The sequence below is a fragment of the Parasteatoda tepidariorum genome, chromosome 8, assembly GCF_043381705.1.
Source record: "Parasteatoda tepidariorum isolate YZ-2023 chromosome 8, CAS_Ptep_4.0, whole genome shotgun sequence".
Taxonomy (NCBI): Eukaryota; Metazoa; Arthropoda; class Arachnida; order Araneae; family Theridiidae; genus Parasteatoda; species Parasteatoda tepidariorum.
This window is the reverse complement of record NC_092211.1, coordinates 75,550,721-75,573,445: the sequence shown is the minus strand read 5'-3', so window position 1 is coordinate 75,573,445 and position 22,725 is coordinate 75,550,721. Positions and strand designations below refer to the sequence as shown.

General features: G+C 28.4%; 2 protein-coding genes across 5 annotated transcripts in view; one reads left to right on the top strand and one right to left on the bottom strand.

Annotated features, from left to right (window-relative positions):
- Nucleotides 1-2,466: 2,466 nt before the first annotated feature.
- Nucleotides 2,467-19,128, bottom strand: LOC107449900 (uncharacterized). Of its 3 annotated transcripts, none has more exons than XM_043043675.2 (7): nt 18,988-19,128; nt 12,437-12,834; nt 11,008-11,785; nt 9,634-9,839; nt 8,147-8,440; nt 5,876-6,126; nt 2,467-4,276 (listed from the first exon to the last, which is right to left on the bottom strand). In XM_043043675.2, exons 2-7 carry the CDS (start codon nt 12,827-12,829, stop codon nt 3,436-3,438), a joined length of 2,763 nt encoding a protein of 920 aa, XP_042899609.1. In that variant the 5' UTR covers nt 12,830-12,834; nt 18,988-19,128; the 3' UTR covers nt 2,467-3,435. The 3 variants fall into 3 exon arrangements, with proteins under 3 accessions (XP_042899609.1, XP_042899610.1, XP_042899611.1); XM_043043676.2 differs by having other exon boundaries at nt 18,876-19,092; XM_043043677.2 differs by lacking the exon at nt 18,988-19,128 and adding an exon at nt 15,743-15,829.
- Nucleotides 19,129-19,284: 156 nt separating this feature from the next.
- Nucleotides 19,285-22,725, top strand: part of LOC107449904 (nicolin-1) — a 13,771-nt gene continuing 10,330 nt past the window's right edge. For both annotated transcript variants that reach the window (XR_006225304.2, XM_043043678.2), the window contains exons 1-2: nt 19,285-19,570; nt 21,463-21,547. Coding sequence is in view for 1 of the 2 variants with exons in the window: in XM_043043678.2 (XP_042899612.1) it covers nt 19,415-19,570; nt 21,463-21,547 (241 nt within the window). In the remaining variant the exon portion in view is untranslated. The remainder of the gene's footprint in view (nt 19,571-21,462; nt 21,548-22,725) is intronic.

Here is a 22,725-nt window from a genome sequence, read left to right as displayed (position 1 = left end):
TTTTCAAGTTATAAAAACCAGAACATCTTGGAATATTTACAATTCATTAGTTGAAAATCTTGAAGTGCTGGTTACTTTTTTTTGATTTTGTATTACAACTTAAATAATATAAATTATTTTTGCAGTTAGGAAAAGAAAAAAAAAATTTGTTTTGATGAAAACAAACCAAAATGAATAAGGAAAATGAAACAATAAGTATAATTTAAACAATATATAACACCTAATTCATAGATGAATTTCTGCATTTCTCTTTTTTAAATTTAAAAATAATTTTTAAATTCGAATTAATTTATATTTAGTAAACAATATAAAATTCTTCATTGATTTTTCACATTGTATTTGAAACATTTATACATTTTAAATTGAAAAAAACAAACATTTAACAGCCATGCATAATTATTATACTCAGTAAGAAAAATAGATTATAAATTTTCATGTCGATATAGATGCTAAAAATACAAAGTGCTTAAAATCAACCAGCAGAATAACGTCATAAAACAAATTCAGGTAACTCTAGGCAAGCATGTTTATTAAAAAAGGGCATTATATAAAATTATTTGCAAATAATATTGCACAAAAACAAAAGTCACATAAAATAGAATTAATAATAACAATTTTAGTTTGAACACTATACATTAAAAAAAAAAAAGAAAAAGAGATTTGATCCCTTTAATAAAGTTTTGTACATACATTTCATTTTGTAAACTGTTATTAAAAGAAACAAATATACAAATGCATAGTGAAAGTGCTAAAAGTTCATAATAAATGACAAGTCATGTCAAGTTCATTGTAAAAACTAATAGAATTAAAATTATTTCAAAAGTTCCTATTTTGGTTTATAGCTTCATTTTTCCAAGCTAGGATAATTTAAACTGATTTTTTAGGCTTAATTAAACTAAAAATAAATTTGCCTTTCCTCATGTTTACAAAAAAATTATAAGGTTTTTTTAGTAATGAAATGTTTTATGTGGTTTAAAGATTCACTGTCAGAATAAACAGAGTAAAGACTTCACACAGTTAGCAAAAATTGCTGGCACAGTTACAAATACAAACTGTATGATTTCCTATAAAATGAAAAATAACTTCTAAAACTTTTCTGAAATATTTCAAGGAGAAATTTGTTTTAGATACACAGTATTTAAAAAAAAATTACATAAAATATTATTGCCTACAATAGCTTAAGTCAATGCTAAGTAAATGATATGTATGCAAAGACAGACAAAATATTCTTTCTGATGGATATTAACGATTTTTTTTTTTTTAGACTTTTGGCACTCTGAAATATGTTCTTTTTACTCAGAAATAAAATTTCACACCATTTTGTAGAACATTGTTAAAAAAAAATTTTTTTTAAAGAAAAAAATAAATAAAAATAAAGCAACACAACATAATATGCAAGATATACTTGACTTAAAATAAAGGTATTTAAAATAACACAAATTAGTTAAAAAAAAATTGTTTAAAAATTATGCATATTAAAAGTATATGAATATTATAATTTTTTTAACAATCCCTTCTTTTAAAAATAAAACACTAAAATTCATTTCTACTTTGAAAAATCTAGTTCATAATTTGTGCAACTGGGAATAGAAAAATTGAATATTAAATATTAATAACTATTTGTAAACAATTCTAGCTCAAAAACATTAGAGTCGTATGTATAAGACACTTTTTTTTATAAAAAAATTTAAATAGTTTTATTATAAAAATTGAATATAGTTTGTACTTCAGTTTTTTAAGAATAAAAAACAGTTGGAAGCCTTAAACAAGTTGTGGCCAAACTATATATATACAGTCAGACCTCGATATAAGGTCACCCTAAGGGACATCGCAAAAGTGACATTATAAGCGGGGTGTATACACACACATATATATATGTGTGTGTTATTAAAAACATGTGTGCAATTAGCTTAGGTAAATTGTGACAAAATTGTCAAAAATGGTAAATCAAAATTTTTAATTGCCGTTTTATTTTATAGGAATTATTAGTCACCTTACATTAATAAGCATCCCTTTTAATTTTATTCCAAAATAATGTCATTTAACACATCTCGATTATATTTATGCACATATTAATTCTATAAAAATATTTTAGTCAAAAATTAAACAGCAACTTTTTCCAAGAGGTGTAATTTCTTCTTGTAACAAAAGTATTTTACCACAAGGAAATATATACTATTTGGCTCAGCTTAATATAGAGGACTGTTTGATTGTAAAGAGCATAAAATAAATGTCAACAATTTTCATTTTCTCTAAATTTAAAATAAGCAAACACAAAATAATAAAAATATTTTAAATTTTAAAATTCTCGATAAAATGTTACATAACACTTTTTTTAACTCATTAGTTTCCAATTGAATAAAATAATAGAAAATCCATTTATAATGAAATGTTATCAAAAGTGGAATGACAAGATTAATTGAATTAAATTAATATTAATAGAGTCAAAGTATGGGTTTAATAATGTTTTTCCATTTGGGAATAAAAGTAAAATTACACATTTAAATGCTTATAAAAAACAGCATAAATATTTCACAAAATACAATAGCTTTTAGGAGGACAAGGTACCTGTCTTAAGAAATAGTAAAACATCTTAATTTGGCTACTATGTATAATCAACTGCCAAAAATAAAAAATGATAGAGATATTTTTTCTGTTTTTAAAACATAATACAGAAGCTTGAATAAACCATCATATATTGGCTGAGAATAATTAAAAAATAGTAGAATAACATTTCATGTAATACTTTAGAAGTATTTAAATCGTCTGATTAAGAATATGCTATGGTCAACAGCAAGTAATAGAATATTAGTTCATTATGTTAAGCTTTCTACATGCTTTTTGAAACAGCTTCACTATGTTTTGATGAATTCGACAGGTGATTCCCTTAAAAAAGTACTTTTGACTTGTCTACCACAAAGTTCTTAAACTTTAAAAGGCACTTTTTTCTTAGATAAAAGTTCTTTTTGACAATTAAAGGCTTAAGAAACTTATCAAAAAATAAAACAATTTTTTAGAGATAAAACACCTTTTTAACAAATAGTACATTAATAATTGTACAAAAATTTTTAGTTTAAAATTTCTTTCAACTTATTTGTCCACTAAGGTCTTCAAAACTTTAACAGGCTTTTTTATGATAGGTAAAAGAATTTTTAACAATTAAAGGCACTTGTTACATTTTAATAAGTAAAATGACTTCTTAACAAGTAGAATATTAACAACTTTAACAGCAGAAAATCTTTATAGAAAAATACCTTTTGATATAAGTTTTATAAATTTAAAGGTTAATGTATTTCTAAAAACTAGAAATCCTTTGACAAGTAATATGATGGAAGATACATTCCCCTATGTATAAAGATAAAATTCTAAAAGTATAAAATTTAGATATAACTCTACGTAGCTCAATATAAAATAGGTAACAAGAAATTTAGCACATCACGTTTTAGCTAGTCTGAGGACATGAAGAATAACCTCATCAACAGTTTGATTATTGAGCAGAGTCTTAACAGCATTATCGTCAATAACAACCGTAAAAAGTAACTTAGCATTTTCACGCAATCTATCCATGTAAACATAATGATCTCTGCTAACAGGTGTATGTCCACATCTCTGAATAACTAATTCCAAAACCTCATCAACAGGTTTATCTGGCCATCCAAAACCGATGAGAGTCGGCTCATCAATAAGTAGATACAAAAGTTCTCGTATATTTTCAGTAAGATCCTTCTCACTCAAAACCCTAGTATTGATGATATTGGTGTCTTTCTCGTCTTTTTCGTCAAAGAGTAGTTTATCGAACACATCTCTGTGTCGCTTTCTCATGTGCCGCAGTAGACAATCCTTGCGAATGAAAGCCCTGCCACATTCATGACAAGACCTTGGCTCCTCCTTTGTATGCGTCAAGAGATGTAGCTTTAAAGACGGTTTCACAGAGAAACGTCTGTCACAGGTCGGACATTTATAAGGTTTTTCCCCAGTGTGCAAAACAGAGTGACGCATGAGATCTTCTTTGCGAGTGAATGACTTTTGGCAATGTTCACAAACAAATGGTTTGAGTTTTATATGAACGTAAAGCTGATGCATTTGAAGACGGGCTTTTCTATTAAATATTTTGCCGCAGTCGTCACATTTAAAACCATTTTCTCCAGTGTGGAAAAACATGTGAGCATTTAAACCACCTACTTGAATGAATTTTTTCCCACAAAAGGTGCAAGTATGAGGTCTGATGCCAGTATGAGTTCTTAAATGGCGACTCAAAGTTCCCTTCAAAGTAAATCTAAAAAATGGAAGAAAAAAAAACTTTTAACAAAAAAGAAAAACTTAAAGCTTGGACCTAAATGTTTACTTTTTGCATAATAGAAGGTGAGCAATGGTACACTTTAATTAGTAAAAGTGAGTGACAAGTATTTAGATTTGTTATAGCAGAAACGTAATGTAACAAAATTTAAGATTTGTTGGGGAAATAATATAAAATGAAGAAATATATTCAAATGAACATAGGGTACACTTTTTGCTACTACAGATGAATAAATAAAGTCAAACGATGTTAATAAATCATAAAAACAGACATAGTTATAAAATGATCAGGGTGGCCACACACGCTCAGAGAAAAAATTCCCTAACTTATAAATAATTTTTTTAAATTGATTTCATTGACTTTCCCTTATTTTAGTAACCAGCAGCATTAATTTCATCATTAGTATTTCAGACGTGCCTTATTCTTAAACGTAAAGTTTTTGCTTAAAAAAATAAATTGCAATTTTAGATACTTTGAAATAATTAAATTTTACTGTCTTTGAGGATATTTAGTTAAATTTCATGATGTTTCCCTTATTTTTTCAGATTGATACAATACCCTTGATTTATCCTGTTTCTCCCTGATTTTTTATTTCTGTAATAAGTAAGACGTCAAAGGCTACTACTTTTGGTGTTTGTGAAACAGAATTGCAATTCTTGTAAAATGGCACCTATGTAGGATAACACTTTCGTTTTAAAATTAAAATTGTTAATAAAAGCAATTAATGTCATAATTAAACAAGCAATGTTCTTGGTTTGCAGGCTTAAATTAATTTATTTAAAAGACCTATAAGCAACTATTGTTATTTAAGATATATACATGAAGTATTTGATGCAATATATCTGAATAGTAGTTAAATATGATTTTCAGTGACAGAAATGTATGAAAGAATAAGCATTAGCATCATATATTATTATTGCTTTACTAACAGGGAAATGCCTACTTCTGAAAATAATTTTACATATATTTTACTTACTACTTTAGTGATAAAAATTTTTTCGTACATCTACCTGAAATAATTTATCTTTGAAAGTACTGATAATTTACTATTTGAAAGATATTTTTATTTCTTTTCAACTCGTCCGACCATTTGCCCTCAGCTTTTTAAAAAAATTTCCAGCTGGTGCTAATAAAGCCTCCGATTAATTGAAACATCTAGCTTTGCATACAGATTTTTCCCATTAACTATTTGAGGGGAAAGATCTCCAGTAAGATGCTCATAATACTTTTTTTTTTTAAAAAAAAAAAACAAAGGTAGTGAGTGATTTGTAATTTAGTCAATAGTGCAAAGTAAATGGTCCAGATCTTAAACCCTATAAACTGGAAAAAGAAACAGGCAACAGCCTTAAATCTTTCAAGAGGTTTTTACAACACAGTAAAGCAATGATACTTAAGGGAGTAACATTGTAATGTAAAGAAATTTCTGTACAAACGGATCTATCCAAGAAGTTTGCCCCATTCAATGCAAATTGGTTGATTTGATTTTTAAAAAATCTTACTTTTTGCTCTGGTACTTATTAAGTCCACTTTATGTCGAACGATACTAGCCAAAATAAATAAGCAAAAGAAAAAAATTACCTCCTTCCACATTCATTGCAAGCATAAGGTTTCTCCCCTGTATGAGTCATACGATGCTTGGACAGAGCTCCAGTAGAGGGAAATTTTTTTGGACAATAATCACAAGCATAAGGTTTCTCTCCAGTGTGCTTACGAACATGAATTGCAAGTAAAGATTGACCATGGAATGCCTTGTCACAATACGGGCACTTGTGATTTTTCCTACGATGCACTTCACCGGTATGAGATCGTAAATGTTCACGTAAATTGTCCTAATAAAGTAATGAAAGCATAAATATCTCATTCTTTAAAAATAATAATGATTTTTATTTAAATAAACACATTTCGTCAAAAAATATAAATAAAAATGTAATAAGGCAAATTCATATTCAGACTTTCGCTCATTTAGCAATAGCAGATATCAGGAAAGCACAACCATTTTTTGGTAGTAGGCTGCAAAAATTAAAAGGCTGCAAAAATTAAATAAAGTAGGCTGCAAAAATTAAAAAATACAGTAGAGTCCGGATAATTTGAGGTGGATGGGACAGAGCCCACCTCCAACTTTCAAAACCTCAAAAATTTAAATTTAAGAAATATTTAAATAAATAGAAACAAAGCAATTTTTAAATTTCAGTATTTAATGTAAAGAAAATTTACTTACATTAGATGATCAGGGAACATTTACTGCATTACATCAAGTTATAATATTCATTTTATTACGGCATAAGGTTAATTGTACTTTAAACTAATTGTCTAATGTTTTTTATAAATACACTTTTCACATGTTTCAAAGTTTAATACATAAATTTGTTTTTCAACATTCAGTAGTAGTAAGCGTTCCGCATGTTGTGTTTGTGTTGATCATTGTTTGGAAGCAAAAGCTGATTTATTTTACTAGCTCGGATTTATGGAAAACTCGAATAATTGAGACTCTACTGTACAAAGGTGGGGACCAAAAATAAATAATATAATACTGTTTTAATAAATATGCGAGGAATATATAGACTCTCTTTGAAAGTAATGTGAATAATTTACAAGTCCATAATTAATCATTTGCACCAGTGCAGATAATAAAAATAATTAATGCTAATAAATTTAAACAATTATACTTATTAGAATGCAAAGCAAATTATGGCAAACTTATGAAAGCATTGGCATGCAACAAAAAAGAGAACTTAAATTTACAAACATCCTAAAAGTTAACTTACCCTATTATTCAGAACACAAAATTTGTTACTAATGCAGTATCAGATTAATGAGATGACAGTTGTTAGAATTTTGAAATTATTTTTTTTATTCATCTTATCTACTTGTATAATTGTATTTTCTTCTCTTTTAGCTTATTTACAAATTTATAAGCAATTATATTCTTCTGCAAACTCTGAATAACTTTCATAATGAAACTGAAATTGTCACATTCTGGCCAATTGTCATATTTACATTTGAGAACAGTTGTAAACTAGATCAGTAACTTTCTCTTACTCTTTTCCTTTTATATTTTATTATTAATTTAGGCAGTTTCAGGGACAAGTTACAAAGCATTAGAGGTCACTTTTGGATCGCAGGCCATAGGTTGAGCATTTCTGGGAGATATTATTTCAAATTCATTATTACTTTAACATAAGTTTTTATATTTGTACTTTTAAAGTCTCATGTCTGATAAGTCATAAGTGAGAGCATAAACTTGAAAATATAATTTGGAATGATAAGCCCTACAAAAAGTGAATAATTAAAGGGAATTAAGTGAATAATAAATGCCTAATTAAGTCTAGCGATGGCTCTGATACCTATTCACAATTCTAGTATATTTTAAGAATTTTCTTAAATTGAAAGATCAATGCTCATTAAAATAATCCATGCAATTCTGTAAATGAAAGAAAGTGCTAAAACTAAGAAAAAAATTCCTTTAACTGAAAATAATCATAATATATTTGAAGATTTCTCCAACTATCTAATTGAATTGAAACTTTACAGCAAACCAGATGGCAAAAATATCAACCATTAGATTAACACTATAGTTTGAAATAACATTATTGATTTTCAATGTTTGAATAGGTGATAAAAAATAGCTTTCATGATAATTTAAAAATAAAAAGCATAACACACTTTTAGTTACGTATTTTTTTCCCTGAAATAGTTTTTAATAAGTCATTATTATTAAGATTTTATTTTCAAGTTACACAACACCTATTTTTAAGTACATTTTTTATTTAACATAATAGCAAAAACACAAATTTTAATACTTATTGCACAATTATAACGAGTACGAAAGTAAAGGAATATTTTGTATACCTTTCTTGTATATACTCTGTTACATAATTCACAGGGAAATGTCGGCATAGGTAAACCAGAGCATTTAGATATTCGTAAATGACGATCAAGATGATACTTTCGACTGAAATTTTTCTGGCATACAGCACAAGTAAAAGCAAAGCCTTCTTTATTAGCAACTTTCTTCGAATTAGTAGTTTCTGATATTCTCTCAGGTGAATCTACACTTGGGCCTGGTTCCTGAGGAAAACTTGTTCCATTGCTTTCATCATATATATCTAAATAATCATGTGGATCATTTTCCTCTTTCACTGGCTGCGGAAAAAAATTTATTGGTTTCTTTAATATTGACATACATAAAGAAGTATAAATAGCAATTGATTTTTAATAAATTATTTCACAGCAATTGATTAAGTTATTTCATAGTCATTGATTTTTAATTTAATTTAAAATATACAAATTTGAAGCCTATATATTTAAAAAAATTTATAAGTAACAAAAAAGTTTTAAAAATATAATTCAATTTGATAAAATGTTGAAACTTTGTGCAAAGCATAAGGTATAAAACTAAATAAACACCTGCTAAATATACATACTCAGTGTGCAATATTAGAAATAAGAGATTTTTGCTTTGAGGAGCATACAACAGATATACATAATGTACTCGTACGTGGGAATACTATTCATAAAAATTTGTCCTTATTTCAAGCAATTTTTTTAGCATTAACTCAGATTAAAAAAAAGAAAAAGATACGCAACTAAAAGGCAAAACTAAGCTAATCAATATAGCTAGTATGAAATCTTCAACATAACTGTTAAATTATATAAATACATGCAGGCATGTAAAATAATCAAAATAGTTTTATTAATAATTAAAAGACTTTTGGAACAAATTTGTTACAATTTGGAGGAGGTGAAAGGGTTGAGAATAGTTACAAGAATTGAAAAATTTCTTACAGAAGTTTTATTTACTAAGATTTTATGTTAGCAGAAAGTTTTTCATTTTTTTCTAAATTTGGTACATAGTTCGGCCCACCTCCAAGTCAAATTTTTATTTAAATCAATCAAATAAGCAAGGTTAAAAATTTCAAGCTCAAAGAAGAGTAATCAATTTAGACATAAAAAAATTGCTATGTTGCACAATTTATAAGAAACAATTATCACAAGTCAAATTGGCATACAAATTTAGTATGTGATACCGGGAACAATCAATATGAAATATATAATAATAAAATAAAATAGTAACTATTTCAAGCCTAAATAAATAAAATTTGATTTAAATATAAATAATAAAGAATCTAAATGTAATAATAAATAAATAATCTGCCTTCTTAAATAAATAAAAAAAAAACTTAAAATATTGAGTAACTAATTTACAGTTTCAATTCTAATCTATAATCACAATTCAACAAATAAAAAAATCAAATTTGATTGCTTACAGAATGACAATACAACAATTTATTGAACAGACGATAGTGTAGTAAAAATATACAATTCCATTAACTTACTTGAAGCGGAGTTAATATTTCAGGTTCGATGTTATCAGGCAAAATGGCATCATCTTTTTCAGCTTCTTTGTTAGAAACATTTCCAGAATTTTGAGCCTCTACAACAGTAATAACCTCTGGAATGATGATATTATTTTCCAGTACAGAGCTTGATTGCTTATTTGTTGGCTCATCACTAACTTCTAACAAATCTATTTCTTTTTTTACTAAGTATAAAGAAGAAATTCAGAATTAAAAATGTGTTTGAATGGACAATTAAAATTTACAAGTTCAAGATATTAAAATTTTACTGTATAAATTTTTTTTGCGAAATTCAGTAACAGGATAAAAAAGATTTCTGTAAAGTTAGCTTTTTAAGATATAAAATAAATATTTCTTGCATTAAAAATTTAAATGCAAAATTATATTGACTAAATATAGATATATACAGTTAGACTTCTATTTAACGAACTTCCATTTCACGAATTTCTCTATTTTGGATTTTTTTCGAGGAACAAAGAACATTTTGGAAATTTCATAAAATAACTTCCAAATAGCGAAGTGAATTCTCTATTAAACGAACTTTTCTTTGCGATCCACTATACCTATTTCTTAAAATATTTAAGAACATTTCAAACTTATTAATACATTTTATGGAGGAAATGACCTTGAATTGATTTTCGAAGCCACTTAATTTTTAGAGAAAGCAGTAAAATCCCACTCCCTTTTCGTGTGCATTTCAAACGAAAAACTCAGACATAATTAACGGACTTTATCAGCAGCGATTTAACTTGAGAACGCATGTGGTAATGTAAATGGAATGTGTGTAGTATGTTTAAAATTACTTTTATAAGTTACACGCAGCTATAATTTTTATATATCAACTTAGCCTTTTTAGTTTAAAATGTATGTAGCATGATAGTGCAACACTGGATAATGTTTTGCTCTATTTTTGCTTTCCATGCAGATTTCATTTAGGATATTAAGATGTATAAAATAAATGGTAGATACTAGTTTAAAGGAAGAAGGTGCATCAATTGCTATTTTAATTATGTCTAGGGCTTAAGAATTTAAAACCTGTTTTGCGTTGTTTAAGTATTTCAAAAGATGAGTTTCTATTTAATGAATTTTCCACATAACGAACTTATTATCAGAATTTATCAACTTCGTTAAATAGAGGTCCGACTGTATATATATTTCTCTAAATGATAACAATAATTTAATTCAAATTAAGCAGTTCCCAATCTTACATAACCAGTTTCCTGGGAGTGTTTTTTACAATTTCAAACATGATTAGAAAAAAAAAAAAATGGAAAAAGAAGCAGCTTAACACATTAATTGCAATAAAAATAGAATTTGTTTTACTAAGATCTAAAAAACTAAAAATTCACCCACCATTTCCAGCTAAAGCAGCACTATCAGCATTCATATTGTTATCAAACAGAATTTCTACATCATTACCAGATGGGTATTTTTGACGAACTGCATCTTTTCCTCTAACAGTCGGGGAATCTGATGTGTTGATATTACTCTTTTTTGACCTGCCAATATTAGTTTTTCTATTGGTAAGTACTGGTAAACTTTTTTTAGCAATAGGTTCAGTATTTCTCTCCAGAGAAAATGCAATATTTTTTCGTAAATTTGATGCAGATATTTGCATTGTTTTGGTTTTACTAACTGCAGAACCTTCAGAAGGCTGAGGTACCTTTTCACAAGATTTTGAATTCGATAGTAAAGTCTTGACCTTATTGAACATTGAGGACTGCAAGCCTCCACCACTGGGAACTTCGGTATCATTTTGCACATTTTCTCGGTCAGCTGACACTTCACATGATTCCTTTGTCTTTACCGAATTTTTAACACTTTGCCCTCTTTTCTTCTTTAACGGGGGAGCAGATCCATTTATATCATTTTCTTCAGAGTGTAATTCAGAAAACACAGGAGTAGCATCATTGGCAGGGGCCCGACGTTTCCTTCCATAACTTTTTGGAATATCAATTTTAGTGTCATTTTCTTTTGTGCGCAACTTTCGTCTGGACTGGGACTCTAAAGTTGTATTAACAACTCCAATGTCAGCATTTCCATTTTCAATAGAAGCTGCACTTGAAATCACTTTTGAAGCTTCTTTTTTTCCTCTTGAAGTTGGAGTTTTAGTTCCAGTCTTTGATGTTACCTAAAAAAGAAGATTTTTTAAAGCTAAATATAAAGAAAATTTGTTTAGCCAGCAAAATTATTTTGAACATTACATCAATATAAAATTAAATAAATAATTTTTTTAAAAAAAGACAGCAAAGTGCAGCACTGACAGAAAAAACCCCCACTTGTTTGGAATCTAGTCATTCTTGTATGTGCATTCTTTTCCAGTTCTGCAATAAACTAAACTTTAATTCGCTTGTTTATCCCTTTCTGAATATCTAATCTTGATTCATAAAACAGCTTTAAGTGTAACAGCAGGAATAATTTAAAATTTCCTCTCACTATGACGACTCTCTGTCTTGAAAACAAACTGAAATAAATATTTTGACAAAAATCATAACATGAGTGTTTTTGTGAAATAAATCGGTTGGAGCTGAACAACGGCATTTTAAACCTGTGCATTCATAAAATCTTGGAGTATTTTAGAAAGACACAACAAGATGCTTTAGAACAAAATGCATTGAAACCTCATATGACCAAAAACAGGTGTTATTTAATAAAAATAATACCTTTTTTTAAAAAAATTTTTCCATCTAGGTAATGAAAATTTAAAGATGCATTTTCTTCAAGGTAAATGACTTACAAAATAAATTCAATACATCATTAAAAATAGAAATAACTAAATTACCTCTTTGTTCTTAGGTATTTCACAAACATACTGGTGTTTTCTTAACAATCCAATGGAAGAGAATTCTATTTTGCACTGCTTGCAAGAAAAACTTTTGCACTTTATAGCTTTCTTGTTTGTAGTTGCCAAGGAAGAAACTTTAGGCTTCACTGGTTCTGATAAAGCTAGATTTGGTTTAACTAAAACTTCTTTTGCTGCTTTTAATTTCTTAGAATTTTTAGTTACTTTGTTATTGATAGTTTTAGCAGGAGTTTTACGCAAAACTCTTCTCACACCACTTGTTTTTGGAGAAGCCAGTGTGGGTTTCTTTGTTATCTTCCTGGAAATGGAAGGTTGAGTTTTTGAAGATATCTTTCCTTTTGCCTTCAACTTGGGCTTTCTTTTAGCAGCCATGTTATCTAAAGAAAAGAAAAAACAATGAAAAATACAAAGGTTATAGCTTATTGAAACAGTTTCATAAAAACAATTTTGTTTTTTGCTGTTTTAATAGGTTTAGATACAGAAAGTGTAAATATTCATCTAAACTAAACTAAACTCAGCGGCACGACAGTCCTTGAAAGTCAAGGCCTACTGGGCCCATCTCAGTTTTCTTGACCTTGGGCTCTGGGGTCCAGGAGCAGATGTTTCGGTCAGGTGGTCAGTCGAACGTGGAACCTCCAGTATTTAGTTCCCAAGCATGCTTGGTACTCATTTATCGACCCACTGAAGAGATGAAAGGCTGAGTCAATCTTGCCCGGCCCGAGGATCGAACCAGGGATCTGCGGCACGACAGCGCTACCGCTCAGCCACTGGGCGTCAAATATTCATCTATTTTATGAAAATAATGAGCTTTGCTCACCAACACATGCAATTATATTTCTATGGTCGATAAACAATTAGAGCCATGATAATTAAATAATATTCGTTAGAAATAGTCCAAATTTTTTATTGTGTTAATAGAAATTTGTTCCACAGATTGAGTTACTAATTCAGTTCATATTCGGATAAATTTCAAACTAATTTTTAACTTGTTTTTAAAATTCTTATTTAATATTTTATTATCACAGAAAATCATTAATGTCTTTAGATATAATCTTTTGCCAATTAGATTACTTAGCAATAGTGAAGAAAGTTAATCCTTAATGTTGCGATAGAATATTAAATAATTATTTTGCATTAATTATTTTAATTACATACTTTAAACAGGCTCAGTTTTAAATATAAATCATTATAAAAGTAAATAAAAAATTTTCAAAAAAACAAAAAAAAAACTTATTTACTTTTCAATTAAAAAAGTAATATGGGATTACCTATGTTAAAATAATCAAGTTTTGGAGAGTTCTGAGGGATAACAAATAAAGGACGCTCACTTAATCCCATAAAAATTTGACAAAATGTGTAATATCTCGTAATAACTGAATTTTATCCTCCACAATTTTCAAATTACCCTCTCATACTACTTTATGTATATAATTCAAAAAGTAATTCTCTCTCCTTAAAATAAGTGAAAAATGTGTAGTTTATAAAATAATTAAAGGCATGTTAAAAGGCAATCTCTATGTATATATACAGGGTGATTCTAAAAAGATAGGAAAAATTTTAGGAAGTGATAGTACACACCCAGACAAACAATTTTTATCAAAGAATGCATGGTCGAAAATAAAACACAAAACCCCTAGAGGACGTCAAAGTTTATGTTCTTATATGAGGCAAAAACACACAAAGAACGATGAAGTTAAGTTATAAAAGCAAATTTAATGGCATGTGATTACAGTAAGTGTTCAAAACAGTGGCCGGCAGCGGCTATGGTGGTACAATGGAGAAGAAAAGATAGGCGAACTTTAACTGCAGCGGCCGAAAGCTTGGCGACAAATAATGTAGCGCTGTAACTTGCAATAGTAATGGAGCTTTCTCGTTAGCATGAAAAAACCTTCCAAATGCGCCAGCACTTTTGCGTTTTGTTTTCGACCATGCATTCTTTGATAAAAATTGTTGGTCTGGGTGTGTACTATCACTTCCTAAAAGTTTTCCCGTCTTTTTAGAATCACCTTGTATATATTTTTAAAAAGTAAACTAACAAAAATTCATAAACAACTTGAAAGCTTTTTTCTATAATTTAAAATAAAAATTATGAAAAAATGAACATTTAAAGGTGCATTTCTTTTTCTTTTAAAAAAAGGGTATTCATTTAAAAAAATTTTTATAAAATTTAAAATCATGTAAAATTTATTAACAAGAACTTAACCAGTTGAGAAGAATCGTAATGAAGTAAATCGTAACAGTAATTAGACCTAAACCTATAAATGCAGATAATTTTCCAGTGTGTAATTATTATTTAAACAGTGAATTATTATTTTTTTCAAAATGGAATCTGAATAAAAAGGCAGTGTGTGTTTTTCAAAAAGGGTACATTTATCGGGATCAAAGGGAAAGCAGAATGGGCTGCCCTTCCAAAAAAAAAAAAAAAAATGCTTAGGGACAACACTGAAAATATTCCACATCATCTGAAACTGCATGTTTATGTAATTTTTCGATTACACCTCAGAAATTTATTTCTATAAATCTAAATGTCAAAGGTAATTGAAATAATAGTAATGTATTAAAATGGAAATTCATTGCAGAAGTTGTTTGATTGTGACAAATCTTGATTATTATACATGGAATGTGATCGATAACATCATTTTTGGAGTAAATTACATGGAGTATGAATTGACTTCTAAAAACATGTTAATAAGAAAGGAATTGCTGTAGATTTCCAACAGGTAAATAAATTAAAAATTGACCCATTTTTACAAATAAGTATTGTGTAAATAGTGTTATAATGATAAATAACACAATGAATTCACACATTTGAAAAAATTCCAGACTGAATCATTTAGAAAGAATAAATTAGTACTGTTAGAAATTTAATTCTATCAGAAATATATGAAATTCATCTTGTTTGGAATACACTTTAATCTATAGAAATGTATTGAAAAGTTGATAAAGAATACATCTTTGAATAAGATTTGAGTAATATCATCCCTCGACAAGCAATGAAAGTCATTTCTCTTTATTGATCTTTAATTCAATTTGAATATAGGATTCTTTATTTACATAACAAATAAAAAGGGCAACTATGTTTCTCCATGTTCCTTAAAAGAATTATTATTAACTTGCAAGCTAATTTAATATTTGCATAATTACAGATCGGTTAAGAGTTCATAATTAAATGATCAGTTAAAATGTAAGTCATTGTTATACAATTAATGCTTTCGTCGATAAGTAGTTATTGAATGTTTACGTTTCTTAAAATTAGTGAACGTTGAATTGAATTTATGTACATACAGTTATAGTTCAATCAGATCAATACATTCAAACAAAACGAAAAGATGTGTGCAACTAGGAGAAAACAACAATTGAAATGAAATAAATNGGCAGGGTGCAAAAGTTTAAAAAAGGGGCATTATTATTCTAAAAAGGCAATAATTTCTTTCTATGGGCCTTACACGCTCTATTAAAAAACATTGTCAAGTAATAAAAGATTTTTTTTTATTTTTAATTTTACTAAAAGTAGCAAAGCAATCATATTTATTACTAATTTTTATTAATAAATTCACATATATATCGGGTTAATGAGCTAATTATCTTAGTAATTTATTTAAAATGCATGCATGTAATAATAAATGTATGTTTTTAAGTGTCAGTAGTTATGATTTAATAATTAAAATGATTAATAATTATGATTTAATGATAGTGGAAGTAACTGCAAACTTTAAAGATAAGTGCAATAAGGGGGTGTGATAGCTATTTTTCCTTTCCCTCCTTTCCCATATAAATTGTATTGACAGCAACGACAAACTAAATAAAAAGCGTTGAAAAGTTTAAGAAATCCATTGTAGAGTTTGGTGGAAAAATAAAGAAGGGTTGAGGAAAGAAAGAGTATGGACTCTATTACATCAGGGCACTAATTTACTTCAGGTGCAACAGGGTGGATTCTTTTGACTAAAAGGGCAACAGGGTGCTGCGCCCTGTTTACCCTGCCTAGAATGAGCTCTGATTAAATAATTATTTTTTTAATTATTTTAATTACATATTTTAAACAGGCTCAGTTTTAAATATAAATCATTACAAAAGTAAATAAAAAATTTTCAAAAAAAAACAATAAAAAAACTTATTTACCTTTTAATTAAAAAAGTAATATGGGATTACCCATGTTAAAATAATCAAGTTTTGGAGAGTTCTGAGGAATAATAAATAAAGGACGCTCACTTAATCCCATAAAAATTTGACAAAATGTGCAATATCTCGTAATAACTGAATTTTATCCTCCACAATTTTCAAATTACCCTCTCATACTACTTTATGTGTATAATTCAAAAAGTAATTCTCTCTCCTTAAAATAAGTGAAAAGTGTGTAGTCTATAAAATAATTAAAGGCATGCTAAAAGGCAATCTCTATGTATATATACAGGGTGATTCTAAAAAGAAGGGGAAAATTTTAGGAAGTGATAGTACACACCCAGACAAACAATTTTTATCAAAGAATGCATGGTCGAAAACAAAACCCAAAACCGCAAGAGGACGTCAAAGTTTATGTTCTTATATGAGGCAAAAACTCACAAAGAACGATGAAGTTAAGTTATAAAAGCAAATTCAGTGGCATGTGATTACAATAAGTGTTCAAAACAGCGGCCGGCAGCAGCTATGGTGGTACAACAGCGAAGAAAAGATAGGTGAACTTTAACTGCAGCGGCCGAAAGCTTGGCGACAAATAACGTAGCGCAATAACTCGCAATAGGAATGGAGCTTTCTCGTTAGCATGAAAAAACCTTCCAAATGCGCCACCACTTTTGCGTTTTGTTTTCGACCATGCATTCTTTGATAAAAATTGTTTGTCTGGGTGTGTACTATCACTTCCTAAAAGTTTTCCCATCTTTTTAGAATCACCCTGTATATATTTTTAAAAAGTAAACTAACAAAAATTGATAAACAACTTGAAAGCTTTTTTCTATAATTTAAAATAAAAATTACGAAAAAATGAACATTTAAAGGTGCATTTCTTTTTCTTTTAAAAAAAAGGGTATTCATTTAAAACTTTTTTACAAAATTTAAAATCATGTAAAAATTTATTCACCCTTTACCTGAAAAAAAATATTAACAAGAACTTAACCAGTTGAGAAGAATCGTAGTGAAGTAAATCGTAACAGTAATTAGACCTAAACCTATAAATGCAGATAATTTTCCAGTGTGTAATCATTATTTAAACAGTGAATTATCATTTTTTTCAAAATGGAATCTGAATAAAAAGGCAGTGTGTGTTTTTCAAAAAGGGTACAATTATCGGGATCAAAGGGAAAGCAGGGTGGGCTGCCCTTCCAAAAAAAAAAATGCTTAGGGACAACACTGAAAATATTCCACATCATCTGAAGCTGCATGTTTAAGCAATTTTCGATTACACCTCTGAAATTTCTTTCTATAAATCTAAATGTCAATGGTAATTGAAATAATAGTAATGTATTAAAATGGAAATTCATTATAGAAGTTGTTTGATTGTGACAAATCTTGATTATTAGACATGGAATGCGATCGATAACATCATTTTTGGAGTAAATTACATGGAGTATGAATTGACTTCTAAAAACATGTTAATAAGAAAGGAAAAAAATAATAAAAATTACATTATTTAAAATGTATGTATATGCTATTAAGTTTCCTACATAATCATATTGATCCATGTTGAATGCAATTTTGATAATTTGAAATATTTAAACTTGTAAAATAAATCACCCAGAATAATTAAAATTTAACAATCATGTTAAATAATTTCTAAATCTATTTAAAAGTTATTGTCATCTAATTAAGATGTAATGGAATCATGATATTTTTATTTCTCTTGCTGTAGATTTCCAACAGGTAAATAAATTAAAAATTGACCCATTTTTACAAATAAGTATTGTGTAAATAGTGTTATAATGATAAATAACACAATGAATTCACACATTTGAAAAAATTCCAGACTGAATCATTTAGAAAGAATAAATTAGTACTGTTAGAAATTTAATTCTATCAGAAATATATGAAATTCATCTTGTTTGGAATACACTTTAATCTATAGAAATGTATTGAAAAGTTGATAAAGAATACATCTTTGAATAAGATTTGAGTAATATCATCCCTCGACAAGCAATGAAAGTCATTTCTCTTTATTGATCTTTAATTCAATTTGAATATAGGATTCTTTATTTACATAACAAATAAAAAGGGCAACTATGTTTCTCCATGTTCCTTAAAAGAATTATTATTAACTTGCAAGCTAATTTAATATTTGCATAATTACAGATCGGTTAAGAGTTCATAATTAAATGATCAGTTAAAATGTAAGTCATTGTTATACAATTAATGCTTTCGTCGATAAGTAGTTATTGAATGTTTACGTTTCTTAAAATTAGTGAACGTTAAATTGAATTTATGTACATACAGTTATAGTTCAATCAGATCAATACATTCAAATAAAACGAAAAGATGAGTGCAACTAGGAGAAAACAACAATTGAAATGAAATAAATTTATGATTTAAGGAAATAATTAAACCTGTAAAGGACGCTCTCCCTTTTAACAAATATAGAACTATCAAGTCTTTCTTGATCTATAGCTTTTAATACCGGTGACATATAATTAAACGACCGTGTTAAAATTAGTTGAAATAAACACCACTAGGGTAATAAATCTGATTGAAATGATTTTTATAAAATATAGGGTAATCAGTTGATATAAATTTTCACGAAATAACGTAAACTAAAATATGTGAATTATTTGCAAGAGATTTTATAAATCATTGCAGTTAATAATAAAAATAAATAAAAATATATCATTGCTTGCGATCACAGGACAACTGGCAACAGTATATTTTTGTTTACGTTTAGTGCTTTTTTTGGTTGAATTGTAGTTTTGGAATCATATTAAATTAATATATTTTGTTTTATAGTCAGAACTTGTTAATATTTATTATTGATAAATCATGTATATAGAATATGCAGCTATGCACCTACCAGATGAGAAAAAGCAGTTAGATTTTAAAGCAAAAGCTCCAGTTTCTATTTTTTTAGATGATGACAGAGCTGATTACAAACCTGGTTGCAGCGTTATGGAAATATCTTTCCCTGAACCTGTTACGGTACTTTTCGTTTTACAATTAATTTTTTGACTTTATACTATGTGATATCTATCATATAACTGAAATCGGATTCAGGGTTGGGCCTAGTTCACCCCAGACATTTTTTTGATTTCCTAGAAATGTCAGTTTTAAATAAGTGAACAGAAAAAAATATTGAATACGTATATATATGTATGCCCACCTTAAAAATATTTTATGGTTAAACTTATATAGATGTAGACGGGTGACAAAATATTTATAAGTAGGTGATTTATCATTAGACTGTCTGGTTAAAAACTCACAATCAAGTATACCACTCTTACTGGAGCAATTTGGTTACAGTGTAGAATAGGGTGCATCTTTCTTTGAGCACTGTAACTTGAAATTTTTACTGAATAACAAATCTTCGGAAATATTCCATTATTCGGTTATTTTTATTGCAATTGCTTATTGGAAATCCTCACTTATAACCCATTTTTCCTGTATTTTGGAAGAATATAATATAATATAATAAACTTATGTTCTTAAGTTTTATGTTAATTTAAAAAACTGAGAAATAAGTCAGATTTTATAATAATAATAAGAGAAGATTGAAATAATAAGCAAGCAAATGAAAGATTTTATATATCCCATTAGAGCTTTATCCAAATACTGTATTTAATCTGAAGGGCACCATCTTCTGCACTCTAACCAACTGTGTGAAAGATTAATTGATAAAAGAGGTAGTATGTAATAAAAAATACATGCAAAAATAGTGAAAATAAAATAAGCAATTTTATACAAGGACAGGTATTCACTACGCAATGACATCAAAAGATCAGTATGCAGATTCTCATGTGCCTCTGTGAATCCAAATCTGCCCAGTGATTTCTTAATTTATTTTATCACAATACAGATATCCTTGGATCTCTTTTTCCTAAATTAAATTTAAATCATCCCTAAGACTTGCAACCAAAGTCACTAAATTTCTTGTAATTTATTCTCCTGTAACTCATTCCCTCTCTATGTATTTTACATTTTATTTTATAACTGAAGTTGAACAGCTGACCCAATTTTTTGGGTTTACAACTACCAATGTTCAATTCCGTAGCCTTGTAATTTTGAACCCAATCCAGAAGACAAGAGAACTCCTGGATTAAGTATTAGGAGACATTTGCTTTCGTGGAGGACTTTTTGATGGAACTAACCCGCATTTGCATTACAAGGAGAGGAGAACCACAAGAATCTCCCACGTCCAACCTGGGGATTCTAACTCATGGTCCGCCTACCTGGGAGGATATTATAAGTCAGCACTGTGGTCGTTGCAAGCCGGATGCGGAATTGTATCGACCAGCCATGGTTGGGATTAGAATCGGGTTCACCTCATTGCAAGGCAAACACACTATGTCCTGAGCCATCACGGCACCCTCTCTCTGTATTATTCCTCTCTATTTATAAATGTTTTTAAAAACCCATCTTTATGTATAAGGGAAAAGTTTTTGATATTTTCATTCACGAATTTTGCATATTTGTAATAATTTATTTTAAGACTTGCTTGGGTTTTAGTTATTTTTAGAGAACTCCAAGTTAAAAAGATTTCATATGAATTTATACCACTTAAAATACAACTATTACTACCATGGCATGCAGTCAACATAAGAAATTTTTTTTAAACTAACTATATCTATAATATTATAAATGTTTTGTGTCATTTGCTTCATGCTATATTCTTGCTATATTATGAAAGTGAAAAATCTCATGATATTTTGTTTTGATTGTTAGTTAAAATGTATGTTTTCTTTTCACTACTAGTCAGTAGTGCCCCATTTGTATTTTGTTTTAATACTAATGTTTATTTTTCTGTGTTTTCTGTGAATATTATATTTTCCTAAAAATTAACCTAATGTATCTCAATGAAGGGCTTCTTCTTTTAGATTAGCGAAATTCGATTTCGAAATAATTATACCGCTTTCATATCATTTTCTTGCAAAAAGGTGGCTTCAGAGAAGGATGTCAAAAGTGAGTTGAATTCTTATATTCACATCTTTGTCTGTAAATTCATGAATAATTATGCAATATTTTGCTATTACTGTAAATTATTCCTGTTCAATTAACTAACATATTTAACTAACACATAATAGGAAATAATGAACTAGAGGTGGTAAGCAGTTTTACGTATCTTGTAAATATAATTAAAAACAAAGGAGGAACTGATGAAGATATACTGAGTTGAATAAACAAAGCCCAAAGCAGTTACGCTATTCTTAATAACTTCTGGAAAAACAAAAACATAACAAATTCACCAAAAATTAGAATTTTCAATACTAATAATGTTAAATTTGTCCTACTACCTACAATTTGGAGTGAAAAGGAATATGTGTATGTATTTATTTTACTATGTTTATCTATTATTTTATTAAGATGATCGCATAACTACAGATGAAAAATTTTAAAATGGATGTTTAGTTTAGCATTACAACAAACTCTCTACAATTATAAACACCTACCAGACATAATCAATATATTAATAAACTTCAAATTATTGTGTCAAAGAGAAGATGCACCAATGCACACCTACATTATACCCATTCTCTATATACTGGGGGAGTGGGGAATACCGCTTGTGGTGAATACACTGTATTAAGAGCTTTCCTTTTTTACCCATGAAGAGCAACAGGGTTTGACATTGGGATTTGGGCATTCGCTGGCTGACCCTCTACCGCGTAGGAGGCTGAGTTTCATTCCCCTTCGATTGTTAAATGTGTGGTTACAATGTTTGGTAGCAGATATGTTTGGAAGAATCTGTGTACATTGTGAGAGAAATGACGCATCAACAAATTTAAGTACAGTACAGAATCCGAAAATCAGAAAACCGGAAAACCAAAAAATCGGAACGAAATTCGATAAATTTTCCCGCCATTTTTTTAAAAAAATGTTTTTTTTCCTCATAAGATTTTAGAATTTTCCTTTCTTTTTTGAAAGATATTTACCTTACCATCATGTTGGAAATAATCAATAGTGTATTACTTCATTGTTTTTTCTTCTTTTTAAGATTATTTCCAAATATTTCTTTTTTTTTAGTTGGGTTTAACAATAAAAAAACGGCTTTTTGTAGCGATTAAGAAAACCGGAAAAATCAGTTATCCGGAATAGCGATGGTCCCGATCGTTCCGGATAATCGGTTCCCTACTGTATTA